Source organism: Geospiza fortis, unplaced genomic scaffold (genome assembly GCF_000277835.1).
Source record: "Geospiza fortis unplaced genomic scaffold, GeoFor_1.0 scaffold53, whole genome shotgun sequence".
In the NCBI taxonomy this organism is placed as follows: domain Eukaryota; kingdom Metazoa; phylum Chordata; class Aves; order Passeriformes; family Thraupidae; genus Geospiza; species Geospiza fortis.
The window spans coordinates 13,089,017-13,100,800 of NW_005054305.1; the positions used below are offsets into that span (position 1 = coordinate 13,089,017).

General features: G+C 38.2%; 1 protein-coding gene across 1 annotated transcript in view; it reads right to left on the reverse strand.

Moving 5' to 3' along the window:
- The window catches only part of MMS22L (MMS22 like, DNA repair protein), an 88,490-nt gene that overhangs the window by 45,679 nt on the left and 31,027 nt on the right, over positions 1 to 11,784 (reverse strand). The window contains 1 exon segment of the mRNA XM_031066591.1: positions 9,994 to 10,503. Within this exon segment, the coding sequence (XP_030922451.1) occupies positions 9,994 to 10,503 (510 nt within the window).

Sequence of the window (11,784 nt, forward strand, 5' to 3'; positions counted from 1 at the left end):
TGGAACACTTACTGAAGTATTTCCAAAGGCACATCTCCAATAGCTAAACAATATATTCATGTCCAGAAAAACAAAAGAATAACAATGAAAATATTGTTTTATTCTTATGGTTGACTTTTTGTAAGGAAAACAAGACTGCAAAAAGCAGTAGAAGGAAACCGCATTGTCCTGGCAAGCACATCTGTACTTGCCTGTTCTTCCCTTCTCCTGCCCCTCGGTGAAGGTTGACACATCCCTGGCAGCAGGATGCTCCTGCTGAGTGCATAATGGCTGGGGGGGAGCCCCTGCATTACCACAGAGAGAGCCAGGAGCTTTCTGTCTCTTAACACAGATTTGCAAGCATGCACATTAAACCAGACACTTCATACAACTCTTTGATAACAGCCAGAAATTAATGAATGAACAGAACTATCTGACCAAAAATAAGTTCATGCCTGTGTTTTCAGTAGAATTAGCACATGTGCATTATCAGAGCCTGTGACAAGCCCATGGTTACCTCCCCCTTCCCTACAGTGAGGGGCTGCAGCCTGGATTATGTCTGTACCTTACAGTCATTGGCAGGGGCTCAGCAGTGCCCTTAGGCTTTAATTAACCCCAATTAGAGATAAACAGGGCCTTCTGGTTGTGAAAGAGGGAATAGACAGCACCTTCAGCTTATCAGACAACTATGTAACCACAAACTGCTTTTACCTTTCTCTACTTGTTCCTCCCAAAAAAAGAAATGTTAGAAGAGGTCCCCCACAAGATCCTGAGATGATGCACAATGAACATGCTGCAGAGCATGCCTTCCTCTTTCCAGTTCGTTTTTAGGGAGGATGTATAGGTGGCCTACTATGTTGGGCTCATTTCCCATTAAACACATTTTCACTGTCCCTGCTTTAGTGCCACTGTAAAGAAAGCTGGAGCATTTAGTCACTAGCAATTAGTGACACTTGGACTTGCTCCAAGCCAAATAGAACATGGCAATGCACATCTACATGCCCTGTATCAATGCCTAAAAAAGCATTTGCAAAGTGATTTTCTAGACAGATTTCAAGACTCAAACACAAAACTACCAAAAATCCACTACATTTTTCAGCAGGGCCACTGTCCAATGCATACAGTAGAAGCCATCTTTACACTCCCACCCCAGAAATTCCAAGAACAAGTAGGCTACAGTAGCACTAAACAGGTTCAATTTTTCTCCTCCAACAGAACAGGGAAATTTTAAAAAGATCCAAAAAAAGAAAATAAGTAAGTTTGGTTCCACAAATCTCTCTTGAAGCCTGCAAGAGTGCTACATTTGCAGCCTACTCTAAATAACCACTTTGAACTTCTGTCCAAAATTAACCAATTCTGTCTTCAGTAGCATGAAGAACAGCAGAAAACCTGCAACATTCTTTTCCATACTGGGAGTTCAAGCATGTCTCCCCTCAACTCTTCCTAGCTGAAATCACTTCCAAACTTATACAAACTGCCTACTCATTCAGTTCTGTGACTCTCTGCAATTTTCAATTTATTCATAAATATTTTGTAAAAATGACATATCCAGAACTGCGTAGAGAACAATGCAGCTAAAGACAGAATAAGCAGCTCTTCTCACCTGTAGGAGTTTTATTAACACACTTCACAACAATGTTTTTTTTTTTTGTTTTTTCCTAAAGCAGAGTCACACAGGCTGTGTGCATAAAAAAGTCACTGTTAAAAGTTAGTTAGCCAATAGCTATCAGTCAAATTTCAAATTTTCTTGCAGATACCATGGTCTTAGAAACTCACATAAATAAATATCCTGTAAACAGAGCTGAAAGCAGAAGTACCAGGTACACTTCACACTCCTTGCAAGATACAAGGGAATCAATCCACCTCACAAACAATTCCAATTCACAAACAATTCCAGCTTTTCCCCCTGCACTAGGTGGCAACTGTGCTAGTGCAGGGACAATAGTGGACCTTGCGGGACTCTGTGCTGAGCAGGCAGGCAGCAAAGTCTACAAGCAAGGGCAGAAATGGGGTTAAGAGCAATGGCAGCTACCTCACTTCAACCAACCCCAGATGTGGAGATGCCCTGTTTCTCTCACCTCCCCATACTTTGACAATATGGCTGCAAGTCAAGCATTCCATGTTCTATTTCTGTGTGTTCTTCCTAATTTCAGTACTTGGCCTTCACTATTTCCTCTTGTTGATGGTAATTTATTTCAAAATATCAAAGTAATTTTAAATTCTGGCTTTGTTTTCCATTTGAACACAGAGAAATACCCTCTAATTTCTGGCTACATGCAAACTCAAATCTTAATTTTTTGCATCTAGTACACCTACTTGTGCTAAACAGTTCTTCATTTTCAGTGAACTAAACAAATGCCATTAAATACTAATTATAATAGTACTAAGATTACACAAGTAACATTGAAGCCTTACACCACCGATAATTTTTGTGAAAATTTTCTCTCTCATCCCCATAGTCACACCATTTTACAGAAAAATTGTTTGTACTTTTAAGGCTGCTGTTTTCTTTTTTCTGCCTTTTTTTTTTTCGCTTAGGATACCTGGGAATGAGTACACTAGAAGTTGTTTATGTCCAAGAAGAAATTCAATCATAAGCAAAAGCATCCTATGGGATGAAGAATCAAACAGTATATACCCAGAAAAACACTAAAGAGTAAACAGAAAACACAATGTATTTAGATTCATCCCTTCTCTTCACTTGGTCATTGCCTTCAAGAAAACACACCAAACTGTTTTTGCTGATTAGGCAGTCACGGAAGTTGGTAGCCAGAGCTGATGCTGGTAGGTTACAGCTGTCAGTAACAGAATCTGAAACAAATTTGGGAAAAAATGAAACAAGTGCTATTTCTCATCACTGTAGCTATTACCCAGGTGCCAAAGTATGAGTGATGGTGGGAGGAGGGGAACCAAACCCAAAAGCTTGTTCTACTGAACCACTGAACTGAATCTTTCAGACTGGACCAAGCGCTTCAATCTATGTTGTCTTGTCCAGCACCCAGCAGGTGCTTTCCTTGCTTTTCATTTTCCTCCATTAAGACAAGTACGTTTATCTGTTTGGTTAGCATAAGGATTCTCCTTGGAGTTGGTTCAGATTTTTTCCTCCACTTTAAAGGTCAACTTTCTTTAAAACACATAGGCACAAATTAATTCTCCTCTCCAGAGATATCAACTCCCATCTCAGGGGCTAGCAATGGAGAGAAGAGCACAAAGGGAAATATTCTGGGTGAAGCAGAGCCAGATGTGTCTGGTTGAGTGCACATAATTGACTCGTCTAAACATTCTTGACACATCCAAGACAGGGGCTTGCCGTTGTCCCAAAATGTACTCTTGCTCTTTAATCAGTCTGGTTTCTGATTCTCTGCTGAGAGCCCAGGAACCCCGGGCACAGCTGGGCACAGCTGGGCAGGCAGGGCGGCCGCCCGCGGCTGCTCCATCCTCCCGCGCAGGCTGGCAGTAGGAGGCGGCATCGGCTCTGCCAGCAGCGGCTCTGCGCCGCAAAGTACTTGGGAGCGGGCTTCATTCTTCTGTCATTATATAAGCAAGATGACACTGTTCTCTAATCCAGCCAAAGCTGATAAGTACCATCAACCTGTCACTTCCTACATTTCAAATTCTAACATTGCAGCATCAAAGAGTTTTTACATTTCGATTTCTTTTGCTGGCAGCGGTCGGTAGCCTCTCATTCTCCCACGGTGTTCTAATGCAGCATTTGCACACCGGGGTTACTCCCAGCCTGAATAGCAGGTCATCCCCTACTCACTGAGCTCATCTGCGGCCCATGTGCTAGGCAATTTAGATCCAATCAGCCCTTATTTAGCTCAAGAGTAATGAGCAGCATAGTGACACAGACTTAAGCCTGACCCTCAGGACACTGCTCATCAAGCAGTAAAACTGTGACAAAATCATTCATCTTCCACCCGCTGGCAAGAAATAATACTCGCACTCACTGTATTACTTTTTCAAGACATAGGAAAAAAAAAAGGTCCTGAATTTTCATGATGTGAGACATTAATTTGCAGAAAGCTGAATTCCCTTAAACCCCCCTGTTGCTATGAGCTCACCAGGGGGAAATAGGCCTTAGGAGACTGAAATGGAATAAAGAAAATTGCTTCAGCTTTCTGTTCATTTTAAATAAGCCTTAAATCTGACATGAGATATCCTAAAGAGAGAAGAAATATAGATCTTGTAAGGTAACGAAGAAACAATCAAAATTAAGAGATTAGAAGGCTACTTGCATATAATGATTTTATTGGCAAAAATATTTCTTTTGTTTAACATCCACAACAAAAAAAAACCCACTCCGTATGAAAAGCCATTTTCACACCTCATGTGAAGAATAAAAGGAAAACCGAGATGAAAGTTAATTTAGGGAAAATAGTTTCAGAAGTGAGACACTTCCATCAGAAAACAAATCTGTGCTTTATGTCCTTCAGGGAGCACATATTTCTCTAAACAACTGCAGGGTCCCAAGCAGCAGGTTCTCAGTACACCTGGATATGGTTTTACTCTTTTTTTATGGATTTACACTTTCACAACAGAAGTCTTGTACTGTTGTCAGGGAGGCGACAGAAAGCTTATGTGGATTAATTTTTGGAAGATAAAATGGATACAATGGAACAAAAAAGTGTTTCCATCTGTAGCACAGGGGATTGAACTGTGTATCTTTATGATTCATGTCTGGGTACTAGACTTGTGTGCATTTCTTTAGCTTTGGGTGTGCACCAAGACTGACTTTTTTGGGTATCCACAATTAGAAGGTTTTTTGATAGCTTTTAATGTTTCAATTCATTCCAAAGTGATTCTAGAATAGAACAGTAGAATGGAATATTCTATTATAATACAATACTCTAATATAATACAAGGGATGTAAAATGACCATCTAGTCCAGTTGCCTAAGTAATTCAGAGCTGATCAAGAGCTAAAGCAAATTATTAAGGGCATTGTCCAGTTGCCTCCTAAACACTGACACAGGCTTGGAGTAACAACCACTTATTTGGGTTTGTTCCAGAGCCTGACCATTCTCTCAGTAAAGAAATGCTTCCTAATATCCAGTCTAAGCCCTCCCCTGGTGCAGCTTTGAACCACTGCCACACATCCTGTTAGTGGAGCCCAGGAAGAACAGCTCAGCACTTCCCTCTCCACTTCCCCTTCTCGGGAATCTGTAGAGAGCAAGGGGGTCATGCCTCAGCCTCCTTTTCTCCAAACCAGACAAGCCCCAAAACCTCAGGCACTCCTCACAGGACATGCCTTCCAGCCTTGCTGCCCTCCTTCTAAGGCAGATGCTCTCTATTACATCCCAAACATAAATGTGAAATTAATGTTAATCAATTGTTAAACTTCCATGTGTCTACCTACTGATTCAAGAAAATGGGCACTGAGAAGGGGAGGTGAAAATTCTTGCAAACCTGAACCAGTGACATATACAGGAATTTTCTATATGCAAAGTATTTAGGGACACATTTCCAGTGCCTGCTGCTGTCCCATTTCATTTCTTTACACAGTAATACTCTTAGAGCAGAGGAGAAACAATCAAAACACACATTAGTTTTAGCTAGTCAGCTTTGAAGGTCAGAATACAAGGGACAAATTTGTAAAACATTATTTTAGTCTCCAATAAAAACCTGAAAAAAAAGACCTCAAATCCCTCAAAGTAAGAAGAAAAGAAAATTCAGTGTTAATTATCAGAGCCACACCTTAAGGCAACAACTGCAGCTAAGAACACACACTATTTGCTCAGAAGGTGGTAACAGATTATTTTTAAGGATTTAGACACAGGAAATCTCTCAAAATGCTGCTATTTTCTAAATCTGTGCTTGCTTCCCATGCATGAGAGCATTTAGAGACTAGATTTTCATTACACTCATTTAAACACCAGTTTTGTTAATGAAGTATCTGAACTTCAAAAAAAAAACCAGCAAAAATACTTTAAAAGATGGCTCAAGTTAGCATAGCAAGGCATGCTTGCTCCCCAAGCATAGGATATTTGCTGCAAAGTGGAAAAGGAAGGATTTATTTCCTTTTTTTCACACAGGTGAACAAAGTTCACAGCAACTTTTAGTGGTCATTCATTAAGGGTGGGAGATCTTAGAGCTAAGCTAACATCTTCTGACTCTCAGTTCAGTGGCTTAGTCACAGAGTTGCCTTCTCTGCTTATCAGGACATCGCAGCTGGTAGCTCTAAATATCCTCACAGGATGGGATGGCTAAGTGAAGACTCATGATCTTCCAAACTCTTCTGAATACAGTTTTCAGAAGCTCAACATCAGAAAAAAGATTTTACAAAGACTAACACTATAGCCCCTGAGGGGGAAGAAAAGAAGGGGGGTGGACCTTTCTATTCTCCTTCTGAGCTTATCTACTGACTTACACAGTAACAGAGAGGGGGAGAGATGCTTCTGTTGGTCTCGAAAAAGCTTCCCACAGGCTGTTTTGATGGCAAGTATAACTCAAAAAAAAAATTACAAATGACTGTATATTTCCATAGCAAAGATATACTGGATAATCCATTCCTATTGTGGTTTCTCACAACCTCAAGGCTAAACACACTCAAACAGATAGAAACATTCAGTTCTCCTGTTACCCATGGCCCAATTATTAATGTAACTTTCTACTAGAGACAGTTTACTTGGGCAATATTGCTGTAAGAGCTTATAAAATGTATACATTGAAATATTAAAAACTTAGCAAAAAAGTATAAATGGGCACAAATACGGTTTTCAAAGTAAAATTACCACTTATTATGGTATTAGGTTAGTGATACTTCTCATTTCTCCTACAGGAATCAGAACCAAATCTCCCTGAAACTAGGCAAAGATGTTTGGAGCACAGCAGGGTATCTGCTCACATTTTATAGTCTGTAGCTCTGTGCTAACACTCAACAAAACCCAAATGCCAGGATGGCAATAATAAGAGAAAGCTCATGTCAAAGCAATACTCCATTACAATACAAGACATTTTAGCATGTTTCAAACACTTCTTTTAAGTATAACATATTGCAGTGCCAGCACCTACAGCCAATTTCTCTGAGCCTTGAATCCATTTTTACAGCAAGTTCTGTCAAATCTATTTAATGCCTGTATTTTTATTAACCTAGGGCTTCTTTTTGTGCCATGAGGCACTCAGATGACAGATAGTGCTAGAGATTTGGAACAAATGAAAGAACACATGGGCAAACATCCCACATTTACCTTTCAGTAAAAAAAAGAAAATAACACCAAAACAAAACAATAAGGATTTTAAACCATTATCTAAAAACAGAAAAAAAAAGGAAAAAACTTATGTCTGAACTAGAAGCAGAGTAAGTAAACATAGGAAGGAAGCACATCATGTTTTCTTTAGGGGAGTTTCTTGATTATTTACTGTTTATTTTACATGCTTTTTAAAAAGAGACTGTATTAAAACACAATCTTACACTTCATAGTAAGATTCACTATGAAGATCAAATACTTGCAAGTGCCGGCAAGTAGCATTTGATTCCAATTACCCACTCACCATGTATCAAAAACTGATAAAAATTAATTCTCCTGTCAAGACATAGTTTTATTTAAATATATGGATCACAAAATAATAAAAATGATAACAATCAATTTAAAAAATTAGTTTAAGAAACCTTATTTAAAATAGTCTAGCAATAGGTAAATACAACAATCAAAAGCTACCTGTACTTTTCTAGAAGACAAGCAAAATACAAAAAAAAGCTGGAAAGGGTTATTTTAAAACACTGTGGTGTAAAAATAGTGAAGGTGGGGGTCTCTTTTCAGATGTCTTTTAAGAAAAAAGAAAGAAAGAAAACAAGTGCACTTTCAAATCCTTGTATGCCAAGTTTTAGCCCAGAGCAAGTTTTCACTGCTATGTTACAAACCCTTGAAAATAAAGGTTTATAATGGAAATGCTGACAGACCCCTAACCACAGCAGCATGAATAGCTATAATTAAAGAAGAGCTTTTGGCTACACCTCACTCTGACAATGAAAGACTAGAATTTTTACAGTATCCTCAAATAAAAACAATGGGAAACCTGGAATGAGATTCCAGCAGTCCAACAAGATATGTTAAAGGGGACTGCTAAAACTATTTGACATTTAAAGCTTTAAATATTGAGGCACTTAGTTAACACAACCAAGTCAGTATTTTCATAATGCTACTTAATCAGCAATAAAGAATGCTCCTGTGAGCCATCATCTGGGGTTAACAGAAAGTAACATATGAAGTTATTATTTCCTAACAGCCTAGAGGGAGCTGCTTGTCTCTTTAATCAGTGATCTCACTTCCTTCCTACCTGTAAATTCCCTGTCGTACAGGTTTAAAATTATTAAGAGTGCATTCTACAGAAAAATTATATTTATGAAAGGCATACTATCTTATACAAGCCTGGATTTTAAAAACAAGCATTTAATCTTTTTCTGAGTTTGAAAACAGACCAGGCCTAACCAGTCTGGTCAATTCAGTAACATTTTAGTATCTGGTTAGCACAAAGTCATCCACATCTTCTGAACCAAAAAAATGGTTGTAGTGCTGTTTTATTTGCATGGCAAAAGAGGATTGACTGATTGACTTCAGTGAGTCTGTCGAAGCAGGAAAATCACTAACATTTTCCTGTTCCATACAACCTGAAGATCAAAGTGTTTCCTAAGTGTAAAGGAATTTAATTCCTCTGAAGATAGGATAAACAGGCTGGTAGCATTAACCAAATGTATAAATAAAGAAACTGAAGTAACTGTTAAAAGCAAGGTTCTAAAAATCTATCTCATACCAATTACTATTTGAGCATGTTGGTAATTCAAATATTTTAGCAGAACTACTTTTTGCAAAAAAAGGTACTAATACTGTCCTGTACCTTGTCTGTGATGACCTGAGAAGTCTAGATTGAACTTCCATGCCCTCTTCTCTGTGCTACAAGAGGGCCACATAAGCCCCAGTCCTGAAAAGCTTAAAAATAATGCCAAGTTATAAAAATAGGCAATTTTTTCACCACTCTGAAATTTCTCTCTATTTCATCTTTAAAAACAACACAACAAATGCTGTCTATTAGCTAATAGAGAAAATGTCAAAGTATTTTTGAAGTCTCCAATTTATTCCAGGAAATATATTCAGTTGAACTGAAATAATAAATAATAAATCAACTAAACTTAGTTTTGTGCTTCATCTTTTTTCAAAAGACTGCCTGAAAAACAGTTGTCTTTGGATCTATAAGCTATTGACAGCTGCAGTCAAACTACTAGACAATAACAAAGAACCTACTTAAAGAGAGATCTTGCATATGGGCCTCAGAATTCCTATTATGTACTCTTCCACAGCTCTTTACACATATTTCAGTCTTGCACATTTGAAGTAATGGCAGATCAATAGCTACCTCTTAATATCTTATGAAAAAAAAAAAGCAGTTTGGGCTTCAAACTGGAGGACTGCTTCTCAAAGGCATCAGTAGACAAAAAAATATGCTTATTGAAGGGCACTGTGGATGTTGAAAAATGAACTAGAATATCAAAGCAAAATTGCTTGAAAGTGGTAAAATATGATTTCCTTCTTTCCTATCAAACCCAGACAAGTATTTAAATCTCCATAACTGTAGAATTTGAATGCAACCTTGGTAAAAGAGAAAAAAATAGAATGAAATGTCTGAAAAACAGAACACATTCAATGAAGAAACAAAAACAAAAAATCAACACCCTCCAATTAATGCAATTAACAGAGACAATAATTTTCAAGTTTCCTTTACCAAAGAAAATATATTTTCTGAAATAGAAGCAACTGGATGACTTTCTAAAGAGACACTAATTCATAACAAAACATCAGGATGTCAAACCTAATCTCCTAAAATAATAAGGAAACATTTCAAAGATTCTGTATGCACTGAAGTATTGGTGAATTTTGGAATTTAGCGTATCATTCATAGCCCTTCAGAGATTTCTCTTTCCATTTACACAATTTTGTTAAAAAAAATAATAGGAACTACAGTTTAACCCTAAAAACAAAACGTTAGTCTAAATCCACAACTTAACTAAATAACTTACCGAAGTCTGGCTAGAACAACCTGAAGAAAATTCAGCACCATGCTCAGCTCAGCTCCTCGACATGCAGGCAGCAGCATAGTGAAGCCATCATTTAGCAACTTTTCTTCAGAAAGGCTCAAGTAGCAACTGGTCTCAAACACTTCCTGGACCCCATCAATGTAGGTTGATAGCAGAGTCCAGAGATTTTGCCTCTGTGTATGGTCATTTTTGGTCACTAAAAACTCCTTTGCCTTCTCATGGAAAGCATTTGAGACTTTCTCGGCCAGGGCACTAATGTCCATATTCTTCTCAACATAAATTAAAAGGAAAGCAAAATGACCTCTCCAGATGAGAGCTCTCCGAGCCGTGGTGATGGAGGATGGAGTCAGGAAGTCCAAAAGATCCAACACCCGACTCACAATATCTTCTGTCTCCACAATAATTGCCAGCACGAGGAACAGGCTAAAGAAGTTCTGCAGCCCCACCTCTGTCAGCTCCTGCATTCTTTTCCGATGGAACTTGGAATAAATTCTACATTAGAAAAACAAACAAAAAAAGCCCAGGAAAGAGAGTTTCTTAAAGTATGCAATTTTCTATCTTCTAGAGTGACTAAAATTGTATTTTCATGCTTTTAATTTATGGTTACCTGCTTCCAGTAACCCTCAAATTTTAAATACTTTTTTCCTTATTACTCTTATGATTACTGGAACAAACATGCTCTTTCAGTTTTTGCTTTTGATTTAAGGCACACATTGTTTTCAATTCGAGGTACAGCCTAGCCCTTCCCCCTTATCCAACCTCTAGTACCAAGCTGACCACAATGTTACTACTCTACAATTTTACTACTACTACTCTCTCTGCAATGGATGTCTTCCATATGTGCCTTCAAATCAATCAAGTTTAGCCCATGAGGGCTCCTAGGAAAGGGAGCTGTCAAGTGGTATCCCTCTGCAGCAGCAAACCATTCCTGTACACCAACTTCTTTCCTGGAAACTTCTTCATTTCCACCTGGAAATCAGCTGCTGGTTTCTGCTATTATGTCATAGTGCTGCAGTTGCAGTGATCAAAGTCTCAGCTACCAAACCATCACTGCCGTAAAAGGAAGTTTTCTGTTGGAAAATTCCTTTTCTCCACAGTGCTTTGCCAAAGTCTGTATCAACTTGTACTGCTCACCTATGGTATGGACAGGTTTGAAAGAAAACAGAAACTGAGGCATTTGGAAGAGAAACTCTCTCCAGGTAGGAAGATGCTACAAAACTTTATCTGCATTGCTTACAGGACAACGCTCAAGTCATACACAGCCGATGGTGACAAGCAGCGCAACTTTGAAACTTTAAAGTGGTTGCCAAAAAGGAAAAAGCTTACACAAAGAGATCTTTTCTGGGACCTTTGCTTGGATGTGGACTTTCAAATGAAAGTAACCATTCCTATAACAGAGGAGTAAGATGATAATGGCATAACTTTTTAATAATTGTGTTTAAAACTTTGGGTATATCTTTCACCTTTAATTTAAAATAAGTTCCACCCACAGTATTTAAACATCCATAAATGCTGTTTTGCTATTCTGTCACCTGGAAAATACTTGGAAGTGGTGTTGAGGTTATCAAATCTAGCCACCAAAAATTACAGCAAATCCAATTAATGCTGTTTAGGGGTAAATTACTACTGACAGGCATTTATGTTTTTCATGCATCAATTAATGCTTGGTTAGCTACTGAAAACAGAGTTCATCCCAAAATCATAGCTGCAGGCTGTTAAATTTTGCTACTTATGTAATTGATTTTTTCAAGGTAGAAATGAAGAAAACTGGTT